This window comes from Thunnus albacares, chromosome 11 (assembly GCF_914725855.1).
Source record: "Thunnus albacares chromosome 11, fThuAlb1.1, whole genome shotgun sequence".
Classification (NCBI taxonomy): Eukaryota; Metazoa; Chordata; class Actinopteri; order Scombriformes; family Scombridae; genus Thunnus; species Thunnus albacares.
The window spans coordinates 26,458,472-26,478,765 of NC_058116.1; the positions used below are offsets into that span (position 1 = coordinate 26,458,472).

Here is a 20,294-nt window from a genome sequence, read left to right on the forward strand (position 1 = left end):
TAATGTCGCAGTGGAAGTTGGCGAGTTAATGAAGAAAGGTTAGACCGCATGATTTTAACTGAAGTGCAGCTTGGCACATATAGTCAGGATGATTTAATTGAAGCCTTCTCTCCTCATAATTGATCAGAAGTGGCCGAACCAGTCGCAGAGTAGATGGGTTAAATTTTCGTGCGTCAAATATCATTGTGTTTGATGTTGATGGTAACCCACAGTACTAACACTCAGAGATGAGGACTCTTATCCAACATTCATTATTACAATGTTCATTTTAGGAGATTTCAATCTCCATGTCGGCAACATAGCAGACTGAAAATGGAATATAAAAATATAAGAGCTAGGGAAGAAAAAAAAATCATAACATTGACTTTTTGAAATGCTTCAAATGCAATGGTTTGAAATAATAACCAACAAGGTTTTCAGAGTGACCATAACCAGTATATATTTCCACATTTAATTATAGAACTATTATAATTATTTTTATATTTTCAATACAACTAGTTCAGTTGTATAGTCTTATAGTCTAAAGGTGTCAGTAGTTCCTGCTACGTGTTGTTTTTATCATGACTGTGCTTTGCACCCAAAGACAGGAATGAAAAGCCTGCAGTCATGGAGGAAAGATACACAATGAATCATACAAATGGAAATAAAGACACACACTTTTGGACATTCTATCCTTGAAGGAGTTCAGAGTGTCAAATTTGGTTGTACACATGAAATATGACATAAATAATTGTGTAAAAAATGAAAGCAAGACAAAGAAGTTCAAACCCTGCGTAATTTCTCACCTCATCACATCTGGCCACTCGTTGGTGGAAGTGGGCATGATTGCTAGTTTCTGAAAATTACAGAGAGAGTCTGAAGCAGTTTTTTTTTGTCTAAAACTAAAATTTCCCACCAGACATGGTGGATGTTCTGTGTGTGTGAATGCAAAGGTTCAGCATATGAACCTTTGAAATCACTGTACTTCATTGTCTCTCACCCTATTCCTATTCACACAGTGCCTCCACCACCAGGGTTGGAGTTGCCCTCCTCCTGTGTTACTCCACCCTACCTGACTTCAAAGCTGACATGAAAGAGTTTTGAGTCTTTTGCACCGGTGAAGCTTGAGCATAGCAAAACCAGGTTTAGAAGGAGTCCCTTTACTGTAAACCTCAGCTGAGAGTATTTTCCCTCTTGCATTAAATCAGGACTATTAAATTCTTGCAATGATGAACAGTGTTTACCAGAGCAAGGCAGGGAGGAGACGTTGAAATTAAACTAAGAATTGGTTTGGTTTGCAGGATTATAGAACACCTTAAATAGTAATGGATAAAATTGAATCGGCTGTCCAGTGAAAACAAGGCTTTTACTGCACACTCAATTGAAAATTCTCCCTTTTATATTCTGTCTGGCTTCATCTGCCTTGGCCCCGTGTAAATAGGTAGCTCAGGTCATTAAACGTATCCTGTCCCTTCATCCCACTGGTAATTAGGAGGTAATGGAGCCCTGGAACAGCGAAATCTGAGACCTCAGAGCAGTAGCCAGAGTGCTTACCATGCCAGCACCAATCTGGTGCGGAGTAAGCGGCTTGTCCCAGTGATTTGACCTATCAGAGGCACCAAATGCCTCTGGTGGAACACTCCCTTCGGCCTCCATCGTCTCCAGGGGCTGCCAAGTGCATTAGTTATTTGCTGCTTAGCACTTTGTTGTATTGATTTGATGTCCTCCCTACATGACATGGAGGCTATACAGAGACTGCATGCTTATTCTACTGACACAGAATTGTTTTCTCCTGCAAATAAATACAAAACAAAGACAGTTTGAAGTCTTACAGTGAGTAATGTATATCCATTTGGGGCCGACTGTGGTGGGTTTTGGCTTCAATGTGGGTGAGAACAATTAAAACCTTTGTTAGCAGCAGACCGTTCCAATCCACAATTTCAACTAGTTGCTTCCTCACATGCATTCTCATGTACATGCAGTGTGTTGAGACAGTTTCACAATAGAATTGGTGTTAGAACTGCTGTTGTTCATCCTGAATTCGCATTTCTTTGTACTGTTAAGCATGAATCCGCTCCTTGTGTGTCTGCCATTTCTGACATCAGAGCCAAGCTGTGTTGTTCCAAAGGAATGTCTGATTGGATTACCTACTTGGCTAATACGTACAATGCAGCAATCAGAGTAGCACAATTCATGTAATCATTAAGTTCCAAAATTCATGGCAGTGGTGATTGCTTTCTGCTTGAACATTTGCCCCATTCGTATTCCTATTCAACAGCGAGTGTTATTCATCAAAGTTCCTTATAGATTTCTTAAACTGAAACTGCTTGTGACAGGACTGGCCACAAGTGAAGATATCAATATAAATTATACTTATTTTTCTTATTTCTTGTCATTATTTTCTTCAAGCTTATTCTTGATTTTGTTGAATCTTTTTTGATTCTCTGTCTACTCCGAAAAATGGAAAGTGCTGACGTGTTTTATTCTATCTTTACCCTTCTCCGGGTTAAGGTGGAGGTGGAAGATGAGGAAGGATCAGAGGATGAACGGGAAGAAGAGGAGGAAGAGGAGAACTGGGAGAAAGCACTGTCTGTGGAGCGCTTTGGAGACATCTTCAGTGACTCTGCTTCCACCAGTGGAGACCGTATGGGCCGACACTACACAGAGAAAGACTTTGAGTGTAAGCAAAGCTACTAGATACATATTATACAGTATATTATACAATTAACAAGATGTAAGTGTCACTTATAAACTGTTTTGTAATCCCAGTACAGAGTATTGATTAACATTTTTACTCAGAGTAAGAATGCATTTGTTTTCATTATTCTACTTATGAGAAGTTTAGTGTGAAATGCTCAGATTTTTTTTTTTTCTGTTAGTGTGGCCCTAATACGCTGTCATAGGTAATAACTCTTGACAACTCTCATAATAAGCCTTTTTCTAATAAAGTTTTCTGGTAGAATTATGACTTAATCTCATGATATCACTACTTTTTCTCATAGAATTACAACTTTATTCTTATAGTATTATGACTTTATTCTCAAAATCTCAGAATTGTTTTCCTTCAGTGTGGCCCTAATACTCGTACGAAATAGTGCAGTTTAATACTTTTATTCCTTTTTAAATTGACACTTGACACTGTGTAAATCCTGCCCCCATTACTGTTGCTATGCAGACAGCCAACAACCATTGACTGCCAGCTGAAATCTAGTTGAAGCTAGTTTGTTAATTTATGCTAACTGCGTCTTTAGCTGACGCCTTCCAAACTACAACCATGTAAAAGGGTCATAAGTGTGCGCACGATGGCTACATACATTATATAATGCCAAAACAGTGAAGCTAAAACTATATGTCCCAGGCAAAAAGTCAGTTCTCGCCAGTTGATGATGTACTAGAAGACATGAAAACATTGTAGGGAAAGGTCTATTGTATAAGTGGTTGTACACATGCTTCAAATTCAAAGTTTGACTCGTATTATAATGAGAGATCATATTTAGAGCAGGGCATTAGATTCTATGTATGTAAAATAAATCGGTAGATTAGTTTTAGAGAGATTAGATAGTGCTGCTTCCTTTTGGTATTTATTAAACGGTCCATATCTCCTTTATCGCACGTTAATTAAAATGCAAAGCTTTTGTTTATCTTGTATCTTTCAAGTGTTTAATAGGGGATTAGGAGGTGGGAGCAGCTCCTCTGAGAAATTAACCAAGTGTGTGTTGAAAAATCAAAGAATGAACTTAAATAAATGTGCTGTAGGTATACAGATGTTGTAATTTCTTAAAGAGGGTTACAGTTAGTCTTGGTTGAAATGCTTCTGTGTTACATCTCAGATTGCATAGACGAAATTCCAGTTTGAAAACAGTCTTCACACAGTGTTTTGTGAAAAATCGATAATAAGGCCAGCAGCATTCCAGACAGGCTGAATTGTGTGAAGTAGCTCAGAATCACCTCCTCTAATGATGCTGCTCAACCTGAGGAGAGCTCATGACTTGCCATTTTCAGCATCAGTACAGGTTTATATCAATAGCACTTAATCCACCAAGGACAATACTGTGTCCTCTGTTCACGGAAATATCAATTACTTCCATAGCAAGACAACATATGCAGTACAGAGCGACAAAACATGACATTTTGTGTGACAGTAGTCAATAGACATAGATTCAACAATGCATACCCTGCTGTGTTTTTGACATTCTTTCTTCTTTCTTTTTTTTTTTTTTTAAAACAGATCACAGACACACATTTCACCACACACATCACCCCCTGTCCACCCACCTGCCCCTGCCACAGCGTTTACGCAAGAGGGTTCACAGCACAGACAGAAAGCGCAAAAAGAAACGGAAGAAAAAAAAGACCTCTCTGCCCCCCTCTGAGGTTACGCCTACTATCCACGAGGTAGATGAAGAAGAAGCAGAGTCTGAGAAAGACACATATGAGGTGGCTGCCACACCCACAGAGCTACCTGATATCCAACCACAGGTAAAATAAGACTGAAGAGCCATGGGATTTCTGCAAAATCAATGTAATAAAAAACTAACGCAGGCTCTTTTCTCTTTCCGATTTATTTTGTGTGTCCCTGTTTTTTCACTCTACATGTCACCATATTCCACCCCTCTCACTGATCTTCCTCTTCCTCTTAGTTTAGTTTGGGGAGCCAAGAGGACTTGGAGGAACCCCTTCCACTCACTACCTTCCATATGGAAAAGGAAGAACATCTCTTGTCGGGGAAATCCACACCAACTCTGATAAAGAGGGTGGTTCATCATGCTGCCCCTAGACACCATGAGGAGGTGGATGGAGAAGATGCGGCTTGCAACAGGTACGTTCTTACAGCATCTCAGGTTATTCTGTTTGTACTAAAGACTGCTGTGGTACATCCTAGGAGTGGTACTTGTAGATATTGTGACACTTTCTTTTAAATGAGGGGATTTGGGACAGACTTTAGGATTACATAATCGAGTTAATTTACCATGAAAATGTTTTGGAGCATAGAATGATTGACCTAAATACATTACAGCCACCTGTGCAGGCTGCGTTTGTGTACTGATGATCTATAGGGCTTAAACTGTCCATGCAGTAGAATTCGCAAAAAGTCAGAATGGGAGAATATATAGAGAATATATAGTAATAAATGTCACTATAGATAAGCAATAAAGCACAATGCCCCACAGTATATTATCATGCTTATACCATGGCCACATACATCAGGAAAAAGCAGAGCCATCGTTATTGTTGTTAGTAACACCTGTGCTTTTCAGTCTTCTATGTAAAAGGCCTATTGCTATAGCAGACATAGATGGCTATATTGTTTTATCCTCAACCACTTCATGCTTTAAATGCATCAACTTGTTCTTTGGGTAGTTGGACTTATCAGAGCTTTGTCACTGAAAACAGCTGCCTACTGTGGCTGGGAATGAGTTTGATTAGAGCAGTAAGAATGAAGTTAAGTTTTGGGCCATAAAACCAAAACTGTGACCTGGAAGATGTCAAAATGCTCTGTACTGTAGAGCTAAGGGGAACTACAGAGTTAGGTGATATTTCTCTGTTGATTTTTTACTATGAGTGACTTCTTTTTATGTTACAATAGTCTCATAATTCATTGTGATCCATACATATACGCATATTTCAGTAGAAAGGGGTACTCCATGCATCTTCCAGCAATATGCAGCTAAATCAGGTGCTTCTCATGTCAGAGACAGCAAACTTCAGATGAAGCAATGTACAACTGACATGTTGCTCCTGATAACACTTTTAAAAGATATGTGAATTTAACTCAATTCTGCTTTTTATTTGTTATAATTTTATTTGGTTGTTCCTATGTGAAGTCAGAAGTCAGTAGCATCCTCACCAGACGATATGTCCGAGGAAGAGGACACGACTGTACTCGAGGCCATTTGAGGCCTGCGCTCTGAGATAGTTCCCATTAAAGCAGACTCATGCACTGCAATTGGTACCTAAATTGAAGCTGTGTCTCAGATGTTTCGGATGGAATTAGATTCCCTCAGAGATGAGTGTCCCCCTGCGATCGCTCAAAAAAACACGTGAAATAAACACTGAGATGATCACAGACTTGGAGTCAGCGGTCACTAATGTCTCAAATTTGACTACCACATTGGAGACGGAGGTAAAACGGCTCTTGGAAGAACTAAAGACAGCACAGAATAGATGCGACAAGACACTCTCTCCATGGATGAGAAGCCCCTGTTGGACCTCTTCATCAGTCAAAAGATATTAAATTTCATTTGCAGTTTTAGAGGTTGTACTTATTGTATTATTACTGTAGTTCCATGTCTCCAGAAAGAGTTAACTGATAATGCAGTATGAAACACGTACATTGCTATGGTTACCCCTGCAATCACCTGCAGTTTAATATGCCGTGTGGACTGGTTCACTGTAGGCTGGTTTAACTCACAAGAGCATCGTCTGCCGTGAGCTGTTATCCAAATTTAACAGCCTCCTGCCTGCCAGTCAGAAATGAGTATTTTTTTGGTCATGGCATAAGACAGGGAATACACAGATAAAAAAGCTGGATCAAAAATGATTTAATTGATATTAAATATTTTGCTTTCTAAATTTGGAACTGACCCTCTGCGTCAAATGTATCTATATTTTTTTTTTAAAAAAAGCATCAATCTGAGTGACAAAGCATACAAACAGCATAAAACAGGAAAGAGCCGACAGTAGTTTGCAAATATATCTACTTAAATGTTTCATTGCGAATAGCAACAGCATCAAACAAACCAACACTGATAACCCATGTGTACAGTTCTAAAGGCAATTATGATCTACTAATGGCTCCATCCGAATCCTCAGATATTAGAGGGCCCATCTGCCCAGCAAACATGCATAACCATCAGAATATGAATTATTTGGTGATGCTTTGAATAATTTATGAAGTTTGCTGCTGGGAGGTCAGGGGCTCCATGGTGATTCAGGTATTTGTCTCTGCTGAGTCCGGCTTTGGAAAAGACAGGGAAACACCACCGCGCTGATGTCATGTGTTGCTGTGTGAGGAGGTTCACGTCAGTTGCTGTGTTATGAAGCCCTCTGGTGGTGAAAAGACAGCAATACAACCAAAAGGCACAACACAGAGTATATCCAGTCAGCAACAACATTTAAATCTTGTTCAGTTTGAAGAATATATTAAATACAGGTGGAATTATCATTTATCTAAATTTTGATATTATAATACACGAATAACTCATCATAAAGTATACAACAAAATACTGTAAGATTGGTTTGTAGAATACATCAGTACTGTTCAAACCTAAGTAAAGTATAAACATTAATCATTACTTCATATCACTAAATAATGTGCATAAAGAAAACATTAAAAAGAGGTGACAGTCAAAGTTATTTCCAAATGTCATACAATGTAGAGGTCACTATGGCAACATTTGATAATTTTTAAATTATTCTTACCAATAACCATTTTCTTTCTTTGTCAGTGTTTCCCCAGGATCAGATCCCTCAAGTGTGACTGCGACTCGCGGCTGGTTCCGCAGGAAGCCCATCCACCATCGTCTGGCAGGCGCCCAGCGGAGCAACTATGATCTGCGGGAGCGGATCTGCATTGGCAGCATGACTGCTCTGGAGACGGCCATCTATCAGCAGGTTCCAACTGATGAGGCTGAGGCCCAGATGTTGGCCAGTGCCGACCTGGATGACATGAAAAGTAAGGGAGATATAATTGAGGGCTCTTGGGTGCTGTAGCACATTTTCTTTCCGCCGTGTTGGAGGATAGAAGAGCTGATTGTGTTTCTAAGCAAAATACAACATGGTCATCAAAAGAGAATTCAGAGGACATGGTTTATTCCTGTTTCTTTTGACAAACAGCTCATCATTTTACTGCAGATGTAATTTATCTTACTGATTTTATTTGAATAATAACTTGTAAGTGAACTACTCACTGTCTTGTTGTAAACATAGGAGATCAAAAATATGGCTAAAATTGTAGATGCTGGGGTTACTTTGACAGATTTGTCATTTATTTAAAGAGCTAACAAGACAAAGCAACAATTCACTTGTGTAGCTTTCCTAGGCAGAATCTTCACAAGCTACAATGTAACATAGCAACTAGTGGATGGAGTACCTTTGAATATGGTACAGATATCCATGGTGTTAAGAGGATACATCCTAACGACTTCAGTGATCCCCAGACATTTGCTGTAGCGCCACCAGCAGGTCAAAATTTCCATTTATCTTGTAAAATATATCAGCATCTGCTAGCTGGGTTGGCACCAAATTTTGCTGATGTTCATGGTTCCCAGACAATGCATCCTGTTGATCCCCTGACCTTTCCTCCTCCAGCGCCACCATGAGATTGACATTTGTGGTTTTGCATGAAATGTTGGAACTATTGGATGGATTGCCAAGAATTTTTATACACACATTGATATCCCCTTCAGGATGAACTGCAATAGTTTTCATTTAGCACCATCATCATTTGGTGAACATTTTTATATGTCCAATACTTTGTTTTATGGCCAAATACTTGCAAAACTAATGACATTCCCACCATTCTCGGCTGCACTTTGTGTTTAGTGCTAATTAGCAAATGTTAGCTTGCTAACACGCTAACCTGAAATGGTGAACAAACAGTATACCTGCTGAACATCAGCATATTAGCATTTTCATTGTGAGCATTTTAACATTGAGCACCCACCTAACACCTTTCAATACAATGCAGGTATCAAAATATATCATAAGACACCATAAGACAGCAGTTGAATCATGCAGTAAAATGGTTACATAATCCTGTGTGGAACATAGAAGTTATTTGCAGAGATGATGGTTGTTGTTGTTTTTCTCTGTTTGCACATATAATGTTTGTTTGTAGCTTGTTTTGTCCAACAAAGTGGTGACATGGCTGAGTCATTTTAAGGTTATCAGTAGCCTGAAGAATTACCATCAAATTTTTTCATTGCTATCTGGATAATAAGGCTTTGGAGCAGGGGAATGGGAGATGATTTCATCTGTGGCAGTTTGTATCTTCTGAGGTGACTCAGTTTTACTTTTCACCCACACCACAGCAACATTGTGGGGGGATCTTAGTTATGTGTCTTTTTCGAGCGTGGTTGTTACATACTGTTTCAGCCAGTGACTATGGCAATTTTCTATCAGACTTCCATGATTGCACCTGATGTGGTTGCTAGGATATTTATGATATAACTGCCGAGTCAATGTAACAGTTCATGCAGTCATGCATGAAATGTGTTTTTATGTTCAAGGGTTGTGCAGTCTGTGTATTTATACTGGTGATTTAAAAGGCTTGCATCCAATTTTTAATTTTAGTTTATTTACTTTATTGTTGATTGATTTTCCACCAGTATTTTAATTCTGCTTTAATGCTATTCACTAAGGGAATGACTGAAATATGAGATGATATTTACCAGATGATATGTATTACATCTAAGTAAATGAGTAGTTGAGAGACAGAAAGATGAAGACAGACTGTGGATTTGTCAAAAATGTTGTTAAAGACATTTCATCTAACCAAACAGAATTCATAAGTCTTGTAATGACTTTGGCACTCTGGTGTGAATATACATGGCTTTGACTAAAGACTCTTTGTTGTGTGCATTTCCCTTCTAAAGAGACAATAAAGGAAAGACCAGGATTGTAATCCCTTGATGTCATCTTAACTGTGGTGTTGTGGAAGACAGGAACACTTGTGCTGATTTGATTTAAATACAAATGTTTAGTTATACAGTAGGCCCAATTTATTGTGATATTTGGTATTTTCATCTGCATATTCATTTAGGGCTGGATGAATACTTTGTTTTTATGGAATTAAACAGATTATGTATTTCTACAATGTTGGTGAAAGTTAGGGTTCAGCACACTCTGCTGGTAATGCAGAGTACTGCTACATACTTCTGAAGTCTGCCTATAAAGCACATTAATGGTAGGCTCAGTCAGCTGTTGGCTATCTTGAATGTTATAAATTAAACATGTCAGCTTTCATGACTTTTTTCAGCCTCTGTCAGCATTTTTCTGACAGCTTTATTTTTTTCAAATCAAGTGCCACTTATCGTTTCCTTTTATGACTCAGCTGCTGCAACTCTTTGGTCATTATCTCCTTTTTGCTAGCCTCAGAAAGAGGAAAATAACTCAAATAAAGCTCTTTAAATGAATTAAGAAGAAAGTATACTGGCTTTTGAAGTTTGCTTATGCTTTTTGTGCATACTGTATACTGTTACAGAACAAATCCATTATCTTGTCATGTTAATGGAGCAAGAGAAATGTGGTTTCAGTTTTAATATATATATTTGTAACTGTAAGTAATGTCACTAGAAAACAAACAAACAAACAGACAAACAAAAAAGACACAATGAACCTGTACAAAAATATTTCTAACCACAGAAATCACAAGTTAATGAAACAGACCTGGACTTGAAACTAACATAACTGTGGGTTTACACTATATTATGTTAATTTGTATTTCTTGAAATGTCAAATTCTGAAAAACAGTGACCAATACTGTACAAGAAGCCCTTCGTCTGAAGTATTCCATGACCTACTCATTAGATCAAGAGAAGCTACCTGAATTAGCTAGATATCTTCATGTAAATTTTATGTCAACAAGATTTGAACAGTAATTTTTGGTAAACATGGTTACAAATTATCGTTATTCCTCCCTCTTTGAAATACTTGAAAATTATGTTGCAACATTTATTTACTCCCTTCCTGCTCTGGTGCTGACCAATGACAAATTTTCTCACTGCTTTCCTGTGCCTTGGCGTCCCACACATTTGTGTCTCATGAAGCCTTCCCACACAGCTCCAAAAATACTTCCAAAACAAAATAACACAAAGGATGGAGGACAGAGAGGTTAAAAGTATCTACTAGGAATTCCTTTAAATGATAATCACATTTAGGTTGCCTCATATAAAAAGCAGAAAAGACCAGAATACTTGCATATATATTTATAAATCAGATATTGTTCCAACACTGTTCATCATAGCAATACCGTGCATTACAACCCATTTTAATTTTAGACTCACTGCAGTTGAACATGTTAATTAGAAAATCTGTAGCACAATTAAGAGCAGTAAATGTCAGGCACACTGAGCTCACTTCCTCCTATCTTCTTCAAGAAACAGCTTACCAAATGGCTACTTTAATACAGTATTATTACAGGGGAGAGGCCATAGTTGTTGACCTACCAGGGGACCAAATGTAGAGTTAAATGTTTTGACTGAATAGAAAGAAAAGAGTAAACAATAGATAAAATGAATGAAAGGAGAGACAAGGAGAGAGAGAGAGATGGGGATGCAAAACCTATTGTTGCTGGAGAAAAACTCTCTCTCCCAGCAACCAGGGGCATTAATTAACGGAGGCTACAGTCGATTCCCCTTCAACAGCAACCCTGCCTCTGGCCTTTCCTGCTTTATCAGAGCAAAGTAATCATTGACTGTTTAGAAACAGAAAACAGGGCCACCAGAGTCACTCAAAACAGGCTATCGGATTTGTAGAGAGTGATGCTTGACATTGACAGGCCATTTATATGACCACTGTATAGCCCTCTGCTCCATTCTGGTATAGTTAATTTTCTAATGCAATATATAAGTATTGTTTATTAGGTGATAAGTCATAATGTGAGTTGAGGTTTTTGTCTGACATTTTTTTTAATTCAAAATTCAGTTTGTAAATTTCAAATTGCACAACCTGCGATTTCAATAAGCTGCTGTCTAATGTTATAGCCTGAAGTTTAGCCCCTAAAAACTTGGTTCTTTATACTTCTCTACAACATCAAATTATTATGACTAAAGCAACAATCGAAGTCAATTCAAGTCTCAAGTCTTTGAGATGTGACTTGCAAGTCAAAAGGTATGTTTTTTCCAGGCTATCAATGTTTTGTATGCCAGTAACATTAGCCAGTGCATACAATGCAGTGCACTGAAGGTCCAGTTGCAAGTAGTTAATCAAATAAATCACTTAAAACTTTCAAAATTAAAAAACAGTGCAAAAGCCCTTATAATGAATTTCTGTTTGGAACATTGTGGTATTTCTATAGCATACATCACTGCTCCTACTGAAGTTTTGATCTAAACACAAATCTGCAAGGTCACATTTAAACCAGGATTACTGCTGATTCTGAATGTGACAACTAACTTTTTAGCAAATGAACTTATTATAACTAAGGTTCAAGAACTAGACCACCTGACCCTCATCCAACTCTTCCCAAATCTACCTGTCTTTTGACCTACCCCCCCACCCTCGGATGCACCAGGCACTGTGACCTCGGACAACTGAATTGCACCATTTGCATAGTCCCACAGGGTCATTCATTCCCTTCCAAATGGCTTTTCCATGGTTACAGTGTACCAGATAACACCTGTAAAATGGAGCTGAGACTGCAGCTGAGACCACAGCATAATTCCCTTTCCTCACGGAATAGCTTTTAATTTTCCATGATGACCGCATCACCCAGTCTGACATCCAGCTGCACTCCAATGCAGCGCCTTCCTTCGGATTTAATGGTTGCCACAGTAGTAGGTGGTTTGCCTCCGCTCGGTCACCTGTCCCCACCCTTCCTCCTCTACTCTCTATGAACTGTACCATGTCATCATCGGGGCACTTCTTTGGGGGCATGAGCGGTCTAAAAAGTCCCGTACATCAATGGGATTAACTTCTTTATCACACTGCCCCTTCCATTTCTCACCTTCACATCAATATGCTATTCAAAGGCCAATGAAAAGCAGAATCTTGTCTCCAACCAAAACGCTTACCCCTGACAGCAGATCTCCTCATCCGTTGCATCCAAACCCTTCGCGCAGGTTACCTATCCCCTTTCACTGACCCATCCCTTGAATCACTGTCTCTCCTAGCGTTCTATGGTTTTTGCGATGCTTCATTGCTACCACTTCCACCTACGACCAGTCACGGCACGCGAGCCTCTCCAATATTTCCATCCACCCCCAAACACCCTCATATTTAATCTTGCATGAAGCAAGACTGACCAGCTCAGCATCTCTCCCCCTGTATTTTTCTTCCACGCACATACATATATATATGAGTCCTGTCCAACCCATCCAAAGCATCCAGACAAGGAATCTTAGACCACACAATCAAAATTCTCGGCCAATGGTCAACTCAAGCTTACCACAGCTACATTCACAGCCACCTCATTCATTCCCTTGCACTCAACCCCCTTCATTCCTCCCCTTGACCCTCAATCATCCCACCATACATGACCTTCATCCAACTCTCAAACCAAATAAACTATTTCGTGTATTCTGTACAAATGGTATGGCTTTGTTATTATAACTAAGGTTCAGGAACAAGACCACGCCTCTCAACTCGACCCCAATTCAATCACCTGTGTCTACCTATATAGGTGTGCCTAACCCCTTTCTCTCTCGTTTGTCTCAGTCCTTACCTGTCCCCCAAACCACCTTCTTCTTCTCTCTGAATACAGGAACCACAGGGGGATAATGAAGCCGAAAGTCATCGAGATGTGCCCCCACCCTGAGTCTCGCTCTCCGGGTTCCTCGACGTTCCACGCTTATTACAATGCTTCATGATCCCCATTCATCCCCTCACACTCGACCCATGTCATTCCGCCCCTCAACCCTCAATCATCCCACTATACAATACCATCATTCAACTGTCAAACCAAATAAACTATTTCATGTATACTATACAAATGGCGTGGTCTTGTTAGTGAAATGCTTTAATAGTTAGGCAGTGTTGTGCATGATCATCATAAACTGCTTTACTAGTGAAAAAATATGCATGACTGGAACCCAAGCCTAACGGGCAGCTCTTGTCAGTAAATATAACTAAACAGTTTTTGAATGAATTTAATTTTTGTCTATTTAAGTTTAGTAAAACTGACTTCTACTGTATGTTCAGAGGTAATGAAAAAATTGAACAAGTATTCAGTACTGTAAATCTGTGCAATTCTATGCAATGAGTTTGTAACAGCTGTTTCATGTGAATGGGTCCAAGTTGAACATGCATTCTGTGACATAAATGCATCTGCTGTCTGAAATTAGTATTACATTAGTTCAAGCAGCTACAGTGTAGAGTTGTCAACAATGTGAGGTCAGATAAGCTGTCTTTTCATATCAACAATACATTAAGCAATAGCAAAAATGGCCTCCTTGTTTTCCAACAAACGGTTATACCATATGTACAGACACACAAGTAAGCATGTATACAAATGCGGACAAACACACACACACACACACACACACACACACACACACACACACACACAGAGTATTCAAGCATGCTGAATACATTTTAGAGTGGGCCTTGCTTAGCTCAGATTAGTGCACCTGTTGTAGACGAGTCAGACCACAACACCTCAGGGGATGCATGGTTTCCATGGAGACTCAGGGACAGAAATGGTGCAGCTCAATCTGATAATTAGCACCATGATATCTCACTAAGCAGACAGACGGAGCTGATTCTTAGGTGTTATTTCATTGTTTTTATCAGTCGGGTCTAGTAGTGGTATTTGTGTACTAGAATTCTTAGTGTATATTTCTGCATGTGTTTTTGTGGTCTATAAGAGTATATACCACAACGGTAAGAGTGTTTTTTATGCCTCTGTGCCAGTGACAGCCATGGTCAGAGGCACTATGTTTTCGGGTTATCCGTCCATTCAGACGTGTCTGTATGTCCATCCATCAGTCCCATTCTTGTGAACACGATATCTCATGAACGCCTTGAGGTACTATATTCAAATTTGGCACAAACATCCACTTGGACTCAAGGATGAACTGATTAGATTTTGGTGGTCAAAGGTCAAGGTCAGTGTGACCTCTTGTCCATCCCAATCTCGTGAACACGATATCTCAGGAACGCCAGGAGGGAATTTCATTACATCTGGCACAAACATCCACTTGGACTCAAGGATGAAATGATTAGAATTTGGTGGTCAAAGGTCAAAGTCACTGTGACCTCACAAAACATGTTTTTGGCCATAACTCAGGAATTCATACAGTAATTATGACAAAGTTTCACACAAATGTCTAATAGGATAAAATGATAAAGTGATGACATTTTATATCCAAAAGGTCAAAGGTCAACTTCACTGTGACATCGTAATATTCTGCAAAAACACTTTTCTGGGCATTATTCAATGCCATAACTCAGGAAACAGAAGGGGAGATTGTCACAATATTTCACATTTGGTTGGACACAGAATTGGTGACACTAATCTTGGGTGTCAACCTTGAAACTGTGGTGATTGTATAGATCTTGTGTGCTGCAAGGTTGAAGATGTGTGTGACGCCTCCACATTTTAGAATTTGTAGCTTCTTTGCAGCAACAACCATATCTGAAGCATTGTCTACTGTCATGACTACAGATTTGTCTTCTATCAGAATCAGCTTTATTGGCAAAGTATTTGAACACATACAAGGGAAATACACTGAATACCTCTTATTAAATTCCGTCAAAGTCTGGACAGTCTATGAGTCTGGACAGACATGGATAAACTGCAACTTGACTGGTAGGTGGAGGCATGCAACCGCAAAGCAGTATGTCTAGTTTTAGTTTAATGCGGTTCAGTGAAGACGTCACCCTTTGGAACTTGACCTTTACCCTCATACACATCAGCAGGTTGGAAAGTGATGGCAACACTATGGAAACGAAAGACATCAACTCTTCTCCTCTGATCCACTCCATCCGGCTTTTCCAACCACCACAAAGATCAATGGGCTGTGGACATCATTAAAAAAGGGCGGCACTTCCATTCAGCTGACAGACAGGTCCAACAAAGTAGACCATCGCTTGTCAATACTTCTTTGTGGATTTGCGGTTAAAGTGAATGTTGCTTTGTTTTCTGCACCTCTCTGACTGTGGAGCCACAAGGGGGGCTTCTGCCTGCCTGTAGCTCCAACTTTGCATTTTGTTTATATTTTAGGCAAAAGTTTTTGTAACATTGAGGATCTTGTTCCTATACTTGTGATTTATAGTTTTGGACTGGGAGGTCAATATTTTGACGAATTATCTGAAAAATATTTTTCTTTTTTGTGCTTGTTTTTTGCTTCATGTAGAATTTGGACTCTGACCACTGGTTATTTCTTTTCTTGGTTGCCTCATGCACTAGTCTGTCAAAGACATTGGATTTCAGATGCCACTTAGGAGCTGGTTTCCAAAAGAGAAATAGTTTTAGTTTGGACATAGGTTCTTTTGCACCACCAATACAATAGAAGTAGACTGGTGGTCTCAGTGAAGACCCAGGCTCTTCTGAACAGCAACGCAGGGCGAGCACAGAGTTCAAGAGTCGGGAGCCCTGGATGAGCAGTGAGTCCATTTGCAGAGAGGAGGATAGGAGGAGGTACCGACTGTGGAGATGACAGACATAGAGGGACTGGAGAACCAGGGGCATGAGATCTCTGATAAGAAGTGTTGCATTGATCACCATGGACCAGAACGTCGGTGCAGTGCCCAAAAAGGCTTTGGCACCCCAAGGCAGCACAGCTCATTGTCCAATGTGGAGGGCTTTGAGGACTTTGAAGAGTTTGTCTTGGATTTTGATGATTATGACTTGCTCGAGTCAATCCACACCCAACTGGAGTCTCCACTCGAGCCTGTCCGTAAGTAGTTTGTAGTTGTGTTTCTGTGGAGATTCACCTCTACTCTGACTGGGTAGCATTTCATTTCTGTCCATTCAATGCACATTTGACAGGAGTGAAAGTTATGTCAAGCTTCTGAGGTTCTGATGCAATCATAACAACACAAGGGCAAATTCACATGGATGAGCATTTTGTTCTGTTTTTACATGGATAATTGATGGATGGGAGTTCACTTGTTTCCATTGATTATGTGGCCCACTGCTAGCTAGGCTAATGGCAATGTAAGGCACATTCATGGCCACACAGAGAACTAAGTTGTCCACACTATTGAGTGAATTGACACAGTGCTCGACTGCTGCTGTTTCCTGCTTTTGTATTGATCTTGTGGAACCCATTTGGCTTTGGGCTCAACCACAGCTAGAGCGGAAAGACATTTCATTGACAAACTGTGTGTTTCTGCTATTTTTATCCCTATTTTGATTTTGAAACATTGCACATTAGTTCTGTGATAAAGCTAGGTTCCAGTACATGGAGGAAAAATGAGGGTGGTCAGCCTGCAGTTCCAGACAACATATACTGGATGTTGTAAATTTATTTTGTAGAGAATGTGTTGGAGCTTGTAAACTCAGCATGCAAACTTCAGCTTGTTCACTGAAATACCTTTTTGTACTTGGTCAGCCAATGGGATAATGTCACAGCTGCCAAATATCTATCTCTTTAGATCTCTCTTTAGTTAATGGCATGTCTGAATTTTGAACAGACCCAAGGATGAATCATGTGGTGCCAAAATTTTCAATTATCCAGATTAATTGGCACAAACTTTGGTAGAGTGGTAAATATTCCCATCAACCTCAGATTTACCGTGTACAGTGCAAGTTAGCAAATGCTGGCATCCTAACATGCTACACTAAGATATGAATATCAAACTAAACATCAGCATGTTAATATTGTCATTTTAAACATGTTAGCATGCTAATATTAGCATGTAGCTCAAAGTACCATTTTGCCTAACATTGCTCAGCCTCACAGAGCCACTAGACTGTGTTTATCTGTGCAAGTTCCATTTACCACATTTTTAGAAACTGTAAGGCCTGCTTTGGGTGTCTGTTGGACTGTAGCCATACCCCCTCATGACCAAAGATTATAACAGATCCATGAATGTTAACTATATCAAGATAAAAAATTGAACATGCCAGCAGAGTTAACTCACATGACCAATGAAAGGTAGAAGAAGCTTTGAAACATAATGATGTTTCAATGGCAGATGCACATGGGACTGAAATTGCCTATATTTTCCATAAAATAATTACATTATATTACTTCAGTACATTAATATTTAGTAAGATTGTGATCACTCTTCTATATTGTGTATGCATGCATATATTTAGCATAATACTTTCTATTACAATGTCCAATTTATCCATGCCTCAAACATTAGCCCATAAATTCAGTGCTTCATCACATAATGTCTAAATTGGGTGTCTCAGTCTTTTCCTCCTGATAAAGCCTGATTCCATCTCATTTTGTACACGAGCCCAGTCCTGTGTGACAGTAAGACTTATTCATTTCACAAAATGACATAAATTATGGTTTATGGGCTTAGGCTTGTGTGGATCGCAGAACAGAGTACGTCAAAGGAAATATCACTATAGTATAAAAAATGCCTTTGTTCCTTTTTGTTTTGGACTCAAATGAAGCTAGATTTGAGGTTATTTGGTTACAAATATGTTGCAAATCAAGTTTGTATAATAATTGCATTTCACTCGGGCCAAAAGCACAAAGAAACAGAAAATCAGACATATGGACACCACGGTACCTGGCAAGCAATTACGATGCCTCATAATTTTTGATACTGAAGGAATTATTTTATTAGTTCTTGGCATTTATCTCATTTCAAAAGTGCACATTACTCAGTATTATCAAAATGAGATAGTTGGTTACACAGGGATGCCCTAGATGACAATAAAAGTCATTATACTTAGTTATGTGTACTGACATCCTCTCATTAAGTCAGATAAGACAGTAAGACTACCGTTTCCAGAAATAAAGAAAGTACAGAGCCCTAGTTAATTCATGGGGATTCCTTGCTCAGCCACAACAGACTTGGTTCAAGTAAAGCATTTTGGTATTTTAAGCATGGGATGCTTTGTGTCGTACCTTCTCATCAACATTAAAGACCTTACACAATATTTACACAGGCTGTAAGAGAGTATTTGTTTCATCAGATGCCCATGAGAAGGATGACTGAAAAATGTCTGTGTAGACAAGCCTGTAGAAAAAGTCAGATACCATTAAAAGAGGAGGAGGAGTAGGAGTAGGAGTAGGAGGAATATAATCCTTCCTTTTCACTCAGTTTGCCCTGTCCTTGCTCTGCCCTATAATGAGAAAAAACATCTCATCCAAATCAAATAGAGCAATTCATCTTGTATGAATTGACTTTTCCTTTGAGAGAATCTACAAAATAAAATACTCTCTAAATTTCTCTCTGCTTTCCATTTCTCTATTCCCCTGAGGTAGGCAGCAAAATGGACTGCAGTTTATGCACACAAATACACACACACATATACTCTCTCTTTCACTTCCACTTTGGTGACCTCAGACTACTCATGTAGAAGATTAAAAAAGACAGTGTTTATTTAGTAAGAAATGGTATTCAGCAATTTGCTAGTCTGACTGGTCAACATTTCCAGACTGAATGCAAATGTCACTTTATAAATTGCTCCCTGATCTTTACCTTTATCATAACATTTATCCATGTAGAACCTAATCTCTACCTATAATTCTAATCTTAAACCTGCCATGCGGGACATTCAAGCTACATTAAAGCCCTTGCCAAACGAATTCACACAATGCTGATTAAGCCTATCACTGCCAGGTAAATCTCTCTGTATTTCACAGTATACAGAGTTTTAAAATCTCATGTCGGGCTCGACACTCCCACGCTGGCCGTTTTTGCCGTCAATCGTGTGGCTCTTTTAGACTTTCCAAATGTTATAGGATCAAATGGATCAAATTCTGATAGTGAAATGAGTCATTTTGTGGTGGTTGTGTGACGCTCTAAACAGTTTATCCATCGTTTTACAACTGTAGGTTACGGCCAGTGGTGTACTGAACATTGGGCACTGGCCCGTCAAAAATACGTGTTTGGGCTGGTGGACAGTCAAAACATATACATACCTGCTGCATCAACCAATGAATGAGGGTGGATGCGTTTTTTTACATTAACTGTGCTTTTGTTTCTTTGAACAGTCTGTAAACATATTTCCACACAGGTGTTTAGCCTTTTACTTTGCTTTTCCCAGTTCCTGTATCCAAATTAAAGGACTAGTGTGTACAATTTAGTGGCATCGAGCAGTGAGGTTGCAGATTACAACCAAGTGTATATCCCCCCACCACCACCACCACCACCCTCCCCTTCCAAGCATGTAGGAGAACCTATGCTGACAGTGAAACTTGCCTAAAAAACACGAAAGACCCTCTCTAGAGCCAGTGTTTGGTTTGTTTGTTCTGAGCCACTGTAGAAACATGGTGGGCTCTGTGGAAGAGGACCCGCTCCCTACGTAGATATGAGGGGCTCATTCTAAGGTAACAAAACACAATGATCCTTATTTTCAAGTAATTATACACTAATTAAAACATACTTATGAATATTGTATTCCATTTCTGCCAAGACCATTCCTCTAGATGCCACTAAATTCTACACACTGCACCTTTAAGTGACTAGCCAAGCCTTAAAGGACCAGTGTGTAGGATTTAGTGGCATCTAGCAGTGAGGTT

General features: G+C 39.3%; 1 protein-coding gene across 4 annotated transcripts in view; it reads left to right on the top strand.

Annotated features, from left to right (window-relative positions):
• Nucleotides 1-20,294, top strand: part of slc4a3 (solute carrier family 4 member 3) — a 59,134-nt gene that overhangs the window by 14,566 nt on the left and 24,274 nt on the right. For 2 of the 4 annotated variants that reach the window (XM_044365612.1, XM_044365613.1), the window contains exons 3-6: nt 2,491-2,659; nt 4,208-4,458; nt 4,620-4,798; nt 7,428-7,654. In XM_044365612.1, the coding sequence (XP_044221547.1) occupies nt 2,491-2,659; nt 4,208-4,458; nt 4,620-4,798; nt 7,428-7,654 (826 nt within the window). Of the gene's footprint in view, nt 1-2,490; nt 2,660-4,207; nt 4,459-4,619; nt 4,799-7,427; nt 7,655-15,767; nt 16,539-20,294 lie in introns of those variants that run through there. The other 2 variants (XM_044365614.1, XM_044365615.1) reach the window with 2 other exon arrangements.